Here is a 17,770-nt window from a genome sequence, read left to right on the forward strand (position 1 = left end):
CCTCTGAGGGGCACAAACATGGCGGCCGGAAATAGGAAAAAACATCTGGAGTTCACTTTTGCCAGAAAAGAGGTTTGTTTGCCCTTGTGAATTTTCGAATGTTTAGATTAACATTTCTCCTCAAACTTAAATTGTTTAGAATGATGAAAATCACCCAAAGAGTCATTTTTAAGATACGGAAAAGCTCTGTCACGGCCGTCCTCCTGATGTCACGCACGATGGAAACTCGGAAATTGAAACTGTTCTATTTTCAAAAGGAAGCACGACATCGAGCTAAGAAATTGTGAACAGACATATTTTTAGGTAATCTTTCCTTGAATGAAGGTAAAAATTTTGTAGGCCTCCCAGTTTTGAATTCTAGAATTTGGTGACGTCACGTGAAAACCGAGAATAGGCGACTTTTTCCATGTTTACATAGCCTCATCTAAACTCGACGGGGGTTGGGAGAATTTGAAACAGTTATGTTCGAGAATTCTCCAAACTCCCGAGTGTTTAGATGAGGCTATGTAAACGCGGAAAAAAAGTCCTATATTGCTTTTAAAAAAAAGTTCTCAAAAATAATTCGAGAAATGAAGAGAAAGTTTGTTTATTTATTTCTTGATTGAAATAGATTTTATCAATATACGCTCTGGACAATCATATTTGCTACTTAAGCCAATGAGAGCGCGCATCTGACAACACATGAACATATTAAAATATTCGTTTTATAAATAAATAAACAAATAAATATTTTTAAAAAAGTTAACCAAAAAGGTCAATTTCTGTAGCCACCCTCTGGAAAATCCGCTCAGATAGCACAAGGGTATAGGCTCGAATTTCTGAAAAAGGATTGATATTCTGCTTTGCATCATAAATCACTTCAGAATGATTTGTAGCAATCAAATGAACAAGAAACAGTGCTTTCAAGAGTTGTATTTTTGGGCTAGAAATCATGTCCTTAATGAGTGCCATAATTAAAACAAAGGCTAACAGGTTTCTTAGATACAACATATCCTGAAATGACAGGCTAAGTTCGGGCTTTAAGGCCGTCTGTTAACATCAGTTACATTGCTTGACAAAAAAAAATGTGATTTAGACAAGCAGGGCTATAACATTTGCACCACATTTTCATTTGTTCAAGCTCATTGGACTCATTTGACTTATACCAGTGAGCTATCTGAGCTGATTTTCAAAAAGGTGGTTACAGAAATTGAGCACATTTTGAGACTTTCTAAGCTGAAGGAATTTGCTAGTCATTAACAATACTCCAGTTACGGTTCATCACAAGAAAGTAAGGTCAGGAAATACTATGCAAGAGAAAAGAGGGGCTTTTCTTTGGAATTATACGTGACATTCACATCTGAGTGAAATGAAACATGACCTGTGATCCGACTAAACAAGTGTGACATTTGGCAATTATTAACGGCGCCAACGCATCTTAAATCTGGCCTAAAACCAGGTCTTTAAGCGCTCAAGTCTAGCTTTCTACAACAGAATCGGCTTAATCGGAGCAAGACAGCGTTTTAAATTGATTTTCCGTCTTCATTCCAAATTCGTGGCGTAATGCGAATCACTCCGGATGAACATCTGGAAATTATTAATGACATTGAGTCCGGAAATCCGACCCAAAATCGCACTTCTCGACTAATCGATCACTAGCCTAACAATGTTACAGTTATAACGGCGAAAAATAATCGAATAGCTTTTCAAACTCACGCTTTTTGAAGAGAAAATCCTTGCCATTTCGTGTTCATGTCTGGCCATATAACTTGAAGTCCCGGATGTTGATAAAAAAAATTCAACGGGAAACACATACAGCAGTTTTCAACAAGAAAATAAACTAAGTCTTTCATCTTTCCCGACTAGAAATCATCCCTAAGACCTACTTTTTTTTAGCCACCTTCTGGAAAATCAGCTCAGATATATATCTATGCATATATATTTCGTTGAAGATGTCCGAAGTGTTTCCTGGCAACAGCGAAAAACAAAGTATGAATGACGTCAGACAATGAGAAGGTTGCTAGGCAGCAACAGTTTGGTAGACAGACTAGTGTCACATTGGGAAAGTTTTGCTTTCATTGCCCGATCAAATTTCAATAGCAATGTTCATCAATATTCATTGGATGGAAATATCTCTGCAGAATCTTTTCTCTTTCTTCCAGAAATCTTTTTTTGTGAAAGATTGCATTGAAGAAATTACACGTTTAGTAGCCGCGGTAAAATAATGTTCCGTGGGAAATAAATTCATCGAACACGACAGCGCTGCACGCCGCGCCCGTTGTACATTTCCTCGTGCCAGAAATAGATTGCAACCTCAAACTAACCTGTGGAACTACGAAAACACCATGCTCATGGGTTGGAGGGCAGGGTTGGCACAGTGGTTGAGCACTCGCCTTCCACCAATGTGGCCCGGGTTCGATTCCCGGACTTGGCGTCATAAGTGGGCTGAGTTTGTTGGTTCTCTACTCTGCTCCGAGAGGTTTTTCTCCGGGTACTCCGGTTTTCCCCTCTCCTCAAAAACCAACATTTGATTTGTAATTATTTGATTTGTGAATATTAGCTTTCTTGGATTGTAAAGCGCCTTTGATCATTTAGATGTTAAAGGGCGCTATATAAGTATTAAAATTTAAAATTTTAAATTTAATAGTTGCCATGTTCAGAAACCTTTTAATCTCCTCATTTGATGCTACAATACCAGAAAAGAGGGCTTTCCACCCAGCCGTAGCTTTGCGAGGTTTAGCGAGTCACGTATTTGTAGTAAATAAATTTAAAACTAGCTGTTGGTTTTTTCTTGGTCTTAATCTTTAGACTGACGTTGTTGATTATTTCAAATTCTTTTAACCAGCTTATTATATAACCAAGTTATCGTTTGTTATGTCCTTCGTGACAAAATATGCTTTGCGGTTCGTTTGGTTTCCTGTTATGTTTAGCACTTGATAATCGAAGTTTTCAGGAAGTTTCGCCAGGTAAAAAGACTTCAACTCTTCCGGACCAATAACCGTGTAATCCGTAGAATCGAAATGCTGATTCACTTCTCTAATAGCAGAGTCTATAAGGTCTTTCATGGACCATTCGTCCGCCATTGTGGATTCTAAACCCCAGAATTCCCTGTCAATAATATTACCCACGGTACACCGGAAGAATGGCTCCGTGGAGCAAAATATCACGTTTTGTGTTTTCTCCCATCATCCTTCTAGCGCAACATTGGCAACGACCATTATAAAAGGCATCGATCGTTAGTTGGATAGGCATCGACCGTAAAAAAATGGCAACGACCGCTTACGAAACGGAAATATGCCACGCCGTCTAAGACCAGCGAAATTTTCTCTTATGCTTCGCGCACGCGCTGACCTGTTAACAACCAAATCTCCTGCTGAAAAGCGTCATGCATTTTTATTAATTTCATGTTTCGCTGATCACGATAACATTTAAACAGTTACTATGAAAGATTTTGCAAGTTCTAAGACGTTTTGATCTAGGTTGCGCGGCGAAATTTCGTAAAAGAAAACACTTTTTCACACCAACCGACGCCCGAAATTTCGGGCAAGACATTCTGCCTGTATCATCACCAACCCTGCAATGCAAAGTTCTTGGTATTTGTGTTGGTGCATAATAAAGAGTAATTATACACAAAACTGAATGCAAATTGCTCGATGTAATTTGTATCTGCGCGCTGAGTGCCACAACGCCCTTGGCGGTCTACAAGAAGCGGTTCCGAGAAATACGCTCCCATCTCAGCTTTTTCTCAGCTCCGTTCTGATAGTATCTTGAACAGCTCCCGGCGATGAATGATCTCGTTGAAGAAGGCAAAGCCAAAGCGGCTGGAATCATATCCATTTTGATCGGTGTGTGTGCCTTTATAGAGCTGATATGCGGATTTATCTGGCTCAGCAAAGGTGGACCCGAAGGTTCAGGCTTGTGGTCCGGAGTTGGGGTAAATAACTATTGATATTTTCTGTAACGTAAACTTGTCATTTCCTATATTGTAAATTGTAAGAACGTCTCGGGTTTTTTTTTTTTCTGTTTATTCAGTTAAAATCTGTCATTACCGTTTCATGAAGCCTGTTAAAGCAAAAATAAGCGATTCCATACTTTTTCCGCTTTCGAGTTTTGCCAACTTTGCCTGAGCACAGCTGAAACTCAGTTTTATGTTCTACACAATTACTATTCCAGTCCTTATAGATGTTGCCTTAAGTCACTGAACGAATTTGAAAGGGAATAAAATGAAAATATCTTGAACCGAAATCGGTTATTCACACTTTAGAAAGCAAACCACCTGGTCTTGACTTTGCCAATGGCGGGTTCACAATTAATAAGGACCAAATACTATCCGAAATTAATGGGGTGTTTTTACCATTGGACGGTTATGTGCGAGAGTTCATGCATACATCGATTCCATGTACATCATCAGCTATAAGAATGCTTGTCATGAGCAAACTAAAGCCGTTATGGCTTTAAAAAACTGGCTGCTTACTAGCCATTTATACTTCGCATTTCAATAATGAAGCAGGCAGAAAGACTGAAGGCACCTGTGACTTTCATTTAATCGTAGGTTATTCAATGCCTATTTCTAGACTAAGGTTTGATATTTTAGGTTGACCGTGTATGTCATATACACCTCGCAAAGTTTTTATCTAGGCCGTGGTGCATTTGCACATTTGTTTTGCTTGTCAAGGGAAGCGTATTTTCAATACTGAATATTATGCATGCAAGCGCTAAATTTCTATTTAACACATTGTTTGCTAACTCGATGGAACTAGTATTGAAATTTCTCAATGAGCATTATTTGATGTTCTTGGATGAAGTATCAAGATTATGTACTGTTTAAATATAAAATATTCATAAGCAAACTTTATTATTTTGTGGACTTGTAAATGTAATATAGAATATTCTGGCATACCGTATGCAGTAGTTTTTAGACCGATAGATCACCTACTGAACTATCGCAAGACAAAACAAAAAAAAAAAAAAGAAAAAACGTTCACTACGAACAAATTCCTTTTTTTTTTTTAGTTGAAATCTTAGGCAACTTGGATGGGTATCATGTAATAACAAGAGCGTCAAGACCGATTTGTTTATCTACAAATGAAAGTCACTGCCGGGAAACAATGCACTGTACAACTCTCCCGGCTAACACATGTGATAGATGTCACTGACGAATATTTATGTTCCCGGAAAACTACCCTTTCGATAGCACAAAATTCCTTCCTCTTTTTTTTTTTTTTTTCTCAAATAATAGAAAACATTCGAATTCCCTGTACGCGTATGCGAAATACTACTTCCTATGCATCATGTATTTTGTATTTGGTAGTATAGTATTTCAAATTCAGCGTATTTTGTATTTAGGTGGTCTGTGTGACTACCAACCATCTTATGACTCATCTTTTATTTGTTCCGTTTCATTTCTTAGCTCAGCAATTTTTCCGGCCATGAAATTGCAAAGAATTGATAAGTTTGAATAGAGCAGCCGAGATTCGGTGAACGGATTAACCCTTTATACTCCAGTATCAACAGGCCTATATTTTCCTCGCGATTCTCATACAGTTGTTTGTGTCTGAGTTTGATTAAACGTCAAAACCTTTATCTTAGTTGATCATTATTTATTCATGTCCTGTTCAATTAAGTGTAGTGATATTGCAACGAGAAATTAGATGCCATTCCATGACATAACTTTGATTTACCCATAACATCTTTTAAGCTCACCGAGTAGCTTCTGCGTGGAGACGAGCATGTTGGGCTTAAAGAGTTGAAGAACAACAGTTTTCACACATTTAACACGGTCACACGTAAATATTTAATCCACGGTTCAACCGATCTTGTAAAGTATGATTAAAATCATTCAGAACGGTTTTTCTTGTCTCACTGAATAGTCTCACGATTTCAAGCGGTCAGAGCGACCACGATTCAGCAGCAGATTACATGGAAAGAGTTTCGCACCTAAGCGCGTGGTAAAAGGCGAGAGTTTTCTTATTATCATTTGGTACAATTCTCGGTATCTGCAAGTCGGTTTTCTAGGTTCGTCTTTTCTACTTGTTCTTTGCCTTTGAAATTTCAATTCACGCATGCTTGATTATTTAAAATAATGGGCTAGAATTTTAATTTTCTTTGAAAATACCGACTATTGTCCTGACTCCACGGTCTATCTGCTCGAATCTCCACAGGTCAAGGTAGAATGTTCTGTCGTCTGTCTCAAAATTAAAATATGTTTTTAAGCAAACAGTTGACCAATTTGTTCAATGTTTTTAGACTAAAAATCCCAGTTTGCCGAACTTTACGATTTTAAAAGAGCTGAAGGGATTAAAATAAGTGCACTTTTGCGGCCAAATGGATTTTTGGTATTTATTTCCTTTTTTTTAACTCTAATTTATACCTTTCAAAGAGCCCATTTTTGCTTTCAGATTTCCTTTTTCATAACCCAGGTTCTATTTCCCGTTTTTCGTCTTTGATTTCCTATTTCTGTGTGGTGTTTTGTATTTCGGAATTTCAAATTGTAAACTCAGCTTTTCGATCTCTGAGTTCAGAATGCGGCTTTCACGTTTTCATTCTTTCAGCGCATTGAGTTGGCTTTTCAATTTTCCTTTTTGCAAACTAAATTGAGTCTTCCGTCTTGGCGAATTTCTTATCACTGATTATTTTCTTTTGGGAATGTAAATTGCGAATTTCGTTTTCGATTTTCGCCTTTCAATTAATTCCATTGTTGACAGCTAATAATATATTTTTTTAAATATTCAGACATTTTGAAGTACGTTTTGGAATGCAAGGGTTGTTGGTTTCAGCAGGGCGCGGCAGGACGCAGAAAAGAATTGCGCCCTGGATCTTTGACTTTCAGACTCCCAGCTTTTACATGGCACTTGACTTGAAGCTCTTCCTTCGTTCAGCGAAGAACTGTTCCGTTTCATGTTTGGGCTTCAACATAAATTTGATCAGAATTTGGCTCACAGCGCTCTCGATCTCCACGTTGAAACCTGACGCTTTGTAAAATCTGTGCTGGACTTCAAATTGAGGACAGTGGACAGATATCACTTCAGCTCAACCTCAGCTTCTTCTATTTTTGTAAATCGACGCTGAAGCCTTTTCTCTTCCATGTTATTAGATTGATAAGGTACTAAACATGTGACAAAATGCTAACAGAGGCCCTATAATTCTGGGGTGGGTGAAGTCAGAGTAAGTACCTGTGGGAATAAGCCATTTAACGGGTGGAGGATACATTTTTTAAATTGTTACTGCAGAGCGTTGTACAATTTTCTTAAAAAGACCATTCCGGGGAAATCAATTTCCTTACACTAGATTTTCTTTATTTGTTTGTTAGTTTGTTTTGCACTAACCCCCCCCTTCTCTCCCCCAGCCCACCCACCCACCTCCGGGAGATAATAGACGATAGGTCCCTAAGTTTTCTCTCATTTTTCTACTGACACTTTTTTCTCCTCTGCCCTCTAATTCTGTTTTTCTGTAAAGTGTCGATAGGAAAAGGGTTGAACTCATGTGCCTTCTCCTTATTTCGATCGTGGTTCGCTTTTGACTTAGCGTCAACATAATCAACCACCTTTGTAGGCTTTCATGTGCCATTTATTGTTATTTGGCATGGTTTAATGTGGCCTGTAGTTTGTAGATTGCATTACTTATTATCTCTGTACGTCCACTATCTCTTAGCAATAATCTTTTGGGGGTAGAATCGCCTGTATCGTTGTCTTCTATTAAAGAGATTTAGCATCGCGTTTCACGAAACGCACGTCACCTTGCCGTTTCACGTAAAAAAAGCGTAAACCTTTTGTCTTAAGCTGGAATTTTACGAGTTTCGATGAAGCTGTTTTGCCACCCCCTGTGGTGAGTTTATGAAGAAAAGTGCGGTAAGCAGTGAGTTATGAAGGATTTCTAAATATGAAACTTAATTTGCGCTGGTATCACTTCCCGGAAAATTATTGGGGTTGTTGTTTTCAACAAGTAACTATTTATATGTATAAGAAAAAAGAAAAGAAGAAGTAATAGTTGCGTAATTCTCACGTAGACGGCAAACGCGAAATAACCTGTTTTCTCATGGAAACGGCAACCAGCAACCGGAAACGCGAAAAATGGCGGGAAAATCGTAGTCACGTGGTCATTTTTTCGTTCGCGTTTCACATATACGCGTTGTTAGGTCTCTCTATTGATTTTATAATGGTCCCTCCCTGAATTCGCCTCTCACACAGTCGTTTGCATGGGTATCGTACTTTTTCCCTTCCTTAAAAACGAAAAACGACTGTATTAGAAATGAAACAACAGGAGGTTCGGTCCCTAGCTAATCCCTGAAGTAGTATCGCGTGCTCCGTGAAAACTGGCGCCGAAGTACATCAAGCGAAGGGCTCGTTTTTACGCCTATTTCATTTCACGATTCGTTTTTGTATATTGGCGAGGTTTTCCTTTATATGAAAATTTGACAGTTGAACGTGCGAAACGCTCGTTTGACCTCTCATTGCGACACGTGTAAACATCCGTTAGAAAGCTTCTTGTCATGAAAATTAGCAGTGTCCATTGGTAGCAACAAAATAGCAGGTTGCAAGTGAGTGAAAAAAAAAAAAAACTGACAAACAAACAAACTGCTTAGAAGAAGGGAAATCATATTCGTCAGTAAATGTTAACCTTTTATTAAACCAATGGAATTATTCCACCATTGTCGTTAATGAATTTGATGCAGTTCCACGCTGTTTTGAGGAACAAAACAATACATTGATCACTTTCTTTTAAAGCGAATGCCAAACACTAAAAAAAAAATGCAGCCTAAACGACTTGTTCTCCATGGTTACCTTCCTTCGTTTGTTTCCACTGAATCCTTTCGTACTAGAGGCATTCCAAATCGAAGGCGCTGGTCGTGCACCAAACGATCGAGAGATGTTGTTGAAGGTGCTAGAAGCTAAGGCGGCACTGGCTTGATGATTTCCTTGTAAGTAACGGTGCATGGTTGCCGTCGCATTTCCTCTTCGCGCACGTGAGCCAAATATAGAAGATGCATTGTGCTGGTTGTATCGCTCCATAAGCCCGGTACCGCTGGTGTTTGCCGAACATGTCGGGGTGTTTTGTACCACGTCAAGTTGGTCTTAGGCGCCTTGATCCACTTCTTTCAATGCTATTAGAATGGCGGTTTCTACACTTTGCGGGCACTTTAGAATCCTGTTATCATCCTGCCAAATGTTCTCAAAGGCGGCGTTGGACCCTCTTTTTAATTTTAAATGAATTCCGGGTCGTTCCACTTGAATGATATTCATTAGCTCGGAGACACTATAACGTCTCCACCGCGGAAATTCACAGCCCGTCCCTTAAACATAATCTTACCATCTCGCTTTTCTCAGCTGTGCTTCCTCACGAAATCACGGCTCCCCAGAAAGCCTTGAAAAGAACGTGGTAAATGTAAACAGAGATATCTGATATTTTTGCGTCCGCAAATCGTAAAAGCCGTCACGTCGCTCTCCTAGGCACGTGCGATGCTCAACAGATTTTCTCACAAGAAAAAAAAAAGAGGTGCGTTTAAAATTATTCCTCCGAACGCTCATGAAAACACAAGAATCTTAGCTTCTTGTTTCAATGTACCAATTTTTTTACTTTTTAAAACATGGAACTTTTTTCAGAGATTGCTGATGAGACTCTTGTGAGACGTTTGATCATTAGCAAGGATATACTCATGAGGAGATTAGCTGCTTTTATAACAGCGCTTTCCAGACTCAAGAGGACTAGGACGTCCCAGCGTTAGAAGATACTGTACGGAACGTAATTTGAGGCGCCTTTCTGATGGAGATCTTAACGAAATTGTCAGTGATCATATAATGTGCTACGGCAATAGCTATGGGCGTCGAATGATGCAAGGTAGTGTTCGCGTCATGCTAGGAGTTACTTCAAAAGCCATTAGCCAGAGGAGGATTTCAGCCGCTGAAATCCTCCTCTGGCTACAAGCTGCGGCGGCTTGTAGGCGAGTGGCACCAGATGCACTTAATGCAAGAGCAGGGGACACCTTGATTTGAACAAACCCTGTTACGTATTTTTCTCTTTGTTTTGGATACAAAGGCTATTTTGATCAGAATGAAAAAAAAAATGCATAAGCCTTTGGGTGTACACACGTGATGTTTGTCGACGGTTGCTCTAGATTTATTGGTGGAGCAATAATCCTGCCCGTAAAGAACCCCATCCTTATTTACCATCATTTATTCAGACCAATATTGCTCGGATATGGATTATTCGATCAGATCAGAATGGATCACGGACAAGAGTTTTGCTTTTGCTTGTTTGTTCAGGAACTGTTTAAAGAATACAGATTTGACAAAAGGAGAATGCCATGGCGTCAGACACAGTCTACACAGAATTATGTAGCAGAACGCATGCGGCCAGAAATAAACCAAAGAATAAACTATTCCATAAAACGTGCTTGTTGTTCTTCAGGCGAGAGAGGCATTTGACTTTGATGATGCTGTTACGAAGTTCTGCGTTTTTTGGCTGACTTTGTACACCTGCCATGACCCTTGGCAGCAGCTTGTTGACTCTTGGAATTTTCATCGAATTCCTGGGCATAATGGGTGTGTCCGGCCTACTGGAGAACATGCTATAGTCCAACCAGGCGGTCAAAATACCTGAGGAGCTGGTACCCTCCACTGAAAAGGTCATCGTAAGAATGTATGAAGAAAAGGGTGGTAGTCTCACTCACAAGAGACACTTTGGAATTGACCCTCTGGCATGACGGCCAGATCTAGTAGAGTCACGAGAAAAGATGTTTCGCGCAAATCAGCCGACAGGATCGATCCTGTTTTCTAGCATAGTGCACGAGGATTCAGAACTGTTTGAACATGCACTTCGCTTTCTGATTGATTTAACGATGTATCTGACCAGATTCCTAGAGAATTAGAAGAACACTTCATGCATCTACTGAAGTTTTTGACATACAGTCGAACCTCCCTTTGCGACCACCTCTCATTAGCGACCACTTTTCCAAAATACCAAAAGTTTTCAAGTCAAATCACTCTAGATGGAACTTCTGGTAGGCGACCACCTCTCGTAAGCGACCACCTTTAGAGGTGATTATTTAAATTTTTAATTGTTTTTAACCTCCCGCAGGCGACCACTTGACACACAATGTGCTGTTTCTCTCACGGGCGGAAATTGCAAAATGTGTCGCTGTAACATATTGGCCCACATTTATATTACAGCGGACGCCGTATTGAAATCTCACAGCCGGAGCTACCAGAAGTGTCTCCCGAAATAGCTTAGCATTGAGACAACTGATAACAATCACATGCCCTATGGTGTACACTGAACTGAATAAACTCTAATCAGGTTGAATCCCTTGTAGGAAAGAAACTTTACCTTGTTAATAGCATGTATGTACATGCATGATCGGTGATGACTCTCTCAATCTTGTACTAGTCAAAACGAAAATTGTGGTCATAAAGAACGACAACTGGATTATGTAACGAACTAACAAACGCGAAAGTTGTAGATGTTTAAGCTTGAAATTTAACATTGCAAAAGTGTCGTTTACTGTTTGCTCCTAATCCAGGAAGTCTAAAGAAAAGTTATTACTTTGGGTTTCGATAAGCACTGGCAAAAGGGTTTTTGGTCTTCGTAATTACCATATGTAAATTAACCGAAATTAAGACCCCTTGTGGTCTGGCCTATGGTAAGCGACCCGCTCCCGTAAGCGGCCACAAATCCTTGACATTATGGGTTGTCGCTTACGGGAGGTTCGACGAAAAAGCGAGATCGCTTTGTGAGACAATAATGTGAGAAAAATCGTTTTAAAATGCCATTGTCTTCAACAAGGTGAATAGCTTCAGCCAAATTCAAGTTCTGCTATTTGGCTATAATAAATGTCTTATATTCAGATTTTAGGTCCACTGGATTTTTGATTTAGCCTTCGCAAAATCACTAGCTCTTACCCTTCCAAGATGCGTACGCACATGTAGGTGCGCAATACGTCCGCGCAAATTGGCCATTTCCGATTTGCTTTGAACCTCATTTCGCCTTAGTTCTAAACAGCTGTTCACGAGTGCTCCTGTTTCCTTACATACCGTTTTATATTTTCAGCATTTCTTTTCTCTTAATCAATTAACACACATGTTAACACCACGAGTTCTGTCACTTAAATACTGAATGTTTCTCTTAACTAGCAAATATTTCTTTTCGTAGTCAGCGGGCGGCTTATCTCGTACCCAGGCCATCATTTGTATACGAGATTATTCCGGGGCCCGGGATTGTGTGCAATTTTAAAAAGCAATCGCAATATTTCACTTAATTTCGTTGTACCTGATTTCATTTCTGACGACAAGCTTGGTGGCTTGATCTCTGTCTGAAGCAGTTCTCACATAATTATTCGTTGCACACATTATAAAACTTGGGAAATTTATGTCCGTATTTTCTTCGCCACAAATTGCTGAAAATAGCAAACTCGAAGCTCGATCATGAGAAATCTCTTTAACCTCCCTGGGAAAAAAACGCCATTCAACTCTTTAAACAGAAATGGCTTCTCAAGCACAAAGGATAATGCCAGCTGAATTTTTTATTTTCATCTGATCTACTTTGGCAGTTTAAATAAGGCAGGAATGGCACAGTGGTGATAGCACTCGCCTCCCACCAATGTGGCAGGGTTAAATTCCTGGACTCGGCGTCATATGTGGGTTGAGTTTGTTGTGGGTTCTTGTCCTTGCTCCGAGGGTTTTTCTCCGAGTTCCCTGGGTTTCCTCCCTCCACAAAAGGCATCGTTTACAAATTCCAATTCGACCTTGAACGCACCTTTGAACGAGTTCCTAGAGCTTCTTGGTGCTTCGTGAGTAAATAAATTACATTTTTTTACATCGTGATATTGAGCAGATAGTGATTTGTCTTTAACTTTTCTATCCTCATGGAAAGCTCTGCGTCCGAAAGCTTGATTTTGTTTCTTAATTTTTTTAGTTGTTAAAGAAAAACATTAAATAATGTGGAGATTTTACTTAACTAAGTTATCTGTACGTGTGTCTTATTGCAGCTGGTGATCATTACTATTCTTGGAATCTTGACTTGGGTGAAGAGATATAAAGCAATGGTAGGTTAAACTTCAAAAAGGAAGCAATTCGTTAAATAGACTTCATGTTAAAAAAAACTGATATAACATGAAGTAGTCAGCAGTTCTTTTTCACAATTAGTGTAGTGTTGAAGCAACCTCGCTCCCAAGGGCTTTTCCCTTGTAACTGAATGGATATTTTCGAGTTATTTTGAAACGTATTATGAAAGCAAAGCTGAGTGAGAAGTTTTAATTATTATGAAATGAAGTTTTCATCCACATGCAAACAAAGCTAATTTTCAAGTGAAAGCTTTCCAAAAATCCTCGCTTGACAGCAACCCGGAAATGATTTATTTGGGGAGAAACTCCCTGGAACGCTGTTGGCGTTGCCCAGTAAGGAATACGAGTTTGAATACTACAACGGGGACAGAATAAACAAGAAGCAGCTTGTTTTCCGGAAACAAGCTGCCTCTTGTTCATTCTGTCCCCGTTGCCATTACTATTCTGTTCCTCAGTGGGGCAGTGCACCGTGAAAACCTCAAATTTTCTCGTTCTTTGACTACCGTGCTTCTCCACGTTACATTAGGAATCGGACATCCTCCGAGACTCCGGGGGCAGATAGTTGGGCCAGGAGGAAGTCAAAACGGGATTTCTTGTAAACTCACCCGTTTGGACTTCCCATGACCCAACTATCTTTCCCTAGGTCCCCGAGGATGGGAACCTGGGGAGGGGGGCTAGTGTCTTTTTATCCATAAAAATTAGTTTAGCTGTCATTAATACTGGAGTTTCCCTTCTTCTTCGAAGTTTTTTTTTTATTAGTCTTATAATTGTTTGTAAGTCTTTGCAATAGCTCTTGGCGTCTGCTTTTTGTAATTAATGCTAGTTATGCCTGCACAGTTGGTACCATCTAACGGTAACGTTTCTTATGTTGTTGGTTATTACACAAACGGTTTTGCTATTATCAATGCTGGAAATTGTTTTAATGACCATCGGACCCCGAGACTCCTTTATTTTGTACGTGTGTTTGAAGTGTAATTATGTGCAACCTATATGAAGCAATCACTTAGCCATTCCCCGAGCGTGACCACTTTATACAGGTTGGACTGCATTTTCTTTTCCACGGTTCCGACTCTCAGAGTTCCTGGAACCACTGATTGTAGTCCTTTATTCCACTGATTACAGATGGTGTTTTACTTGGTGATGTGCATCTTGTGGTTCGTCGTAATGATTGTTCAAGTCATCATTGCACTCATTGCCTGGTTGATCTGGAACTTTATCCGCAGAGTTGTGGAGTCAAAGTGCAGTCAGGTTGGAGATACGTGCGTTTGTCGTGTAGCAAAGAAAATCCCCATTCCAGGTAAAGAAAAATCTTGTAGTAGTAGTAGTAGTGGTAATAGTGGTAGCATTTAAAAATTAGAGAAAGTGTTTGAGCCATTCAACTAAGCGCTGCTTTCCGAACAAATATTCCACCAAACGGACTAGCTGGATCTCCTTACTGCTCCTAAATCCTATTCCTCGCCTTTTATGTATTTGTTTATGAGATTAACTATTTATTTATTTATTTATTTATTTATTTATTTGTTTATTTAGTTATTTAGAGAAGAAAGAGACTGCTTGCAGTCCATTTATTTCCTTATTTTCTAAATTTTATTTATATTTTCCTTAACCTCACAGTGTACAACTGCGATGACATCAGAGTGATTGAGACCTGTTTCCTCGCCATTCTCATCGTTGCAGGCTTCTCTGCTATTTTTACATTGGCTGGTTCCATCGTTGGCTGCATGGGCACCTGCTGTGCAAGATCACAGGTAACCAAAGCGTACATGCTGTCATGCCCAGGGCGTTTCTCTTTTTGTAAACCAAAGAACTTGGGCACGAGAATGAATCTCCCTCGTTCCAAGGGCTTCTCCCTTGTACGCCCCTAGCCTTGGGAACGAGGTTGAGAATGAATCGTACAGAGTTGTAAAACGCAGGACGCATATTCGCAACTCCCCGTAAAAGACGTTACCATAATCAAGTTAAATCAAGAGCCAAAAGTGCTCAAACTACTGAATTTAAAGAGAACCGAAGTAGCCGGTACGGTCAACTAGACACCGAGATTATCATTCAGAAATACTGTTCATGGGAACTTTTTCTTGTAAGCAAATCTGCATACACAGTTTGTCAACTTCGCTCAGTTTCAGTGACGCTTCTAAAATGATGGTTCTTGTGCATTTTTTTGCAGACGATTACAGAGCAATAGCCCCACGACAGATATACTCTTAACTCATGAAACAATGATAGATAGATAAAGGTCTTATCTTCCAGCTTCTTTCCCCCTCCTTTCTCCCACCGCTTTCCCCTACCCGCTGTTCCATTGGCCCCTGCTCCCCGAAAGAGACTGGAAAGAAACGAGTGATAAAAGGTGAGAGTTTATCTCCCAGTTCCTACCTTTCTCCCCATGTTCCCTCGGATTCAAGCCCCTGCCCACTGTTCCACTGGCCCCTAATATCCGATAGAAATACTTTCAATTCATGTTACAGTTATAAATAAAAGACTCTTATGAGTCAACTCGTGAATGCAGATGACACATCAGTAATTAAAAGCTCAAAGATATTAAATCTTTGCCCGATTATGTAACGAGAAATAGCCATTCTTGTACTATAAAAATGATTGTAAACTTATTCCCTACTCATTGAATGGGGTAATTCTGACGCGCTGATTAAAACTCCTTTGGAGTTCAGTCCACGCAATCTTTAAGTGAAAATAATTTGAAATATGACTAACTCTTGCTAAATAAGAATTGTTTCAATGAAAGATTTTGTATGTGAAGCAAAAATTTGATGAAAGATGTCGAGTTTTGATGTATGCAAAAAGTTATGATTAGCAGTGAACTTTTCAGTTAAGAGTGCTTCTTTCAGCTAAAGACATTTTCTGGCGGGAAATATATGTTTTGGCGGCAAACTTTCAAGAAGCGCAACGCAATATCCCGCAATATTTCTGAGTAAAACTATTCAGTTAGTTCAATTGCGAAGGGAGGATAGGTTAAAAAATCGGTAAGGCCTACAATAAATAAGGCCACTGGTACTAAACATACGTCAACGCATGCCACGTAAATGTTCTATAAAAAGCGTCTTGTTTATTCAGAGATCTTGTTAACACTTCACCAATTGAATTTTTAAATTAAATTATCTTTGAATTCAATTATTGTTAAATTAAATTATTTTTTAATTCTTAAAAGACGCTGCACTTTGTGGAAAAAAACGAAAAAACCTATAACTTTGCTCAGATTAAACGAAAGTCTCCATTCTTACACTAAAATGATTGTCAAATTATTCTCTACATATTGAATAAGAACATCTTGATGCGCCGTGAATCTTCGCGTGGTTTTTTTGCACTTATGGAATTTAAAACACATTCACTGCGCATGCCCGAAAGTTAACGACAGAACCAACCAACTAAGTGAAAAAGTCCACCATCGCTATAACTCGTTCATTTCGCATGCGCGCATTAACGAGTTAAAGAAGGGTGAAGGCTTATCCCCTTGCTACTTTTTTCTACTTTTCTCCCCTGCCCCCCCCCCCCCCCCTCCTCATTTCTTCCCGCTTCGCGCAGTTACATTGTCGCCTACTCCCGCCCACTGTTTCCTACCTCTTCCTGCTCTTCAGCTCCTCTGCTCTCTTCGCCTTAATTCCAACCCAGCCGTCGATTCCCGGTTGTCAGTGAAGGAAAGCAAGGTTCAAAGGGCTTTTATTAATCTCCTTGCTCTTTATTAAAACAACATTGATTGAGCCGCTAACATAGCCCTTCATTCCACAGCCTACTAGTGTGGTCGTGGTGCAGCAGCCGGAATATCCGATGGCGGTAGCACAGACCACAGTGACCACCCACCAGGGGTATCCACCGCAGCAAGGCTACCCAGGGCAGCAGCCAATTGAGGCTTATTCCCCGACAGCAGGAGCCCCTCCTCCAGATTGTGGGGCCCCCAAAAAGCAGTAGACATCAATTGGCTCAAACAACCTGATCCGGTCTTTTGTTTTGTAGTTTAGTCTTGTACCAATACTTGAGTAAGCGTCTTTTAGAGTAAGTATCCGATCAGGTGTGTCAAAAGTAGAGCCACTCCGGACTCACTCATTAGAATAGGACTTCAACATTTCAGAATCATTCTAGTTTGTAATCAACTCCTTAAAAAAATAGTCCTAGTTTCATGGCCATTACTTAACTTTTTAACGACTTTTGCTTGCATGAAAGCTTTTTTTTCCCCGTGCATTCATAGTTGACACGGTGGCCGTTCTTTTTGTTCGTCACTGCGTTTTTCCTAAAGCCGGGTTTTTTACTTTTCAGTTGCAGTATAATGTTTTTAAGTGTAGTAAAGTGATTGTAATTTGTACGAATGCAGCTTCGTCCCCAGTCCTCCTTTGTAAGCGATCGAACGTCACGTCACCCTGGCAGCTGATCGAGAAGACGCGCTTATCGCGCTATCGCTCTGGGTCCTAAGCTTCAGACAGAAAGCTCGGCAAGCTCGATAAGCGCAATTAGCCCTGGGAATGAGGCTGACACATTGGGAGTACGGCAATGAGAAGATTAGCTGTCCCTCGTCCATCGAGGCGTGTGTGTAATAAAGCTGCACATGTTCATCAAAGAGTGGTTTTCCACTGTGCCTTGTTGCCTATTGTCTACTTAGGCCTACTCACTGTTATGTTTGGTTGATCGCTGTTTCCGATGAGATCCGTTTCGACTTCGACGCAAGGCTCCAACTGGCACAATGATTTTTCTTAATTTTTTATGCTTGGTACTCTTGCCGCTTGGCGCAAACTC

The 17,770-nt window shown here is 39.9% G+C and overlaps 1 protein-coding gene and 1 pseudogene across 2 annotated transcripts; both read left to right on the plus strand.

Moving 5' to 3' along the window:
* The first annotated feature begins 3,678 nt into the window (after nt 1-3,678).
* LOC146469489 (uncharacterized) lies at nt 3,679-17,612 on the plus strand. 2 transcript variants are annotated; one of them, XM_085123137.1, is made up of 5 exons: nt 3,679-3,913; nt 12,959-13,015; nt 14,156-14,330; nt 14,648-14,792; nt 16,780-17,612. In XM_085123137.1, exons 1-5 carry the CDS (start codon nt 3,764-3,766, stop codon nt 16,949-16,951), a joined length of 699 nt encoding a protein of 232 aa, XP_084979263.1. In that variant the 5' UTR covers nt 3,679-3,763; the 3' UTR covers nt 16,952-17,612. The 2 variants fall into 2 exon arrangements, with proteins under 2 accessions (XP_084979263.1, XP_084979264.1); XM_085123138.1 differs by having other exon boundaries at nt 3,680-3,913; nt 14,648-14,781; nt 16,772-17,612.
* On the plus strand, nt 9,563-10,843 carry LOC146469490 (uncharacterized; annotated as a pseudogene).
* Nucleotides 17,613-17,770: the final 158 nt, after the last annotated feature.

The sequence above is a fragment of the Pavona decussata genome, unplaced genomic scaffold (assembly GCF_977016875.1).
Source record: "Pavona decussata unplaced genomic scaffold, jaPavDecu1.1 SCAFFOLD_122, whole genome shotgun sequence".
Classification (NCBI taxonomy): Eukaryota; Metazoa; Cnidaria; class Anthozoa; order Scleractinia; family Agariciidae; genus Pavona; species Pavona decussata.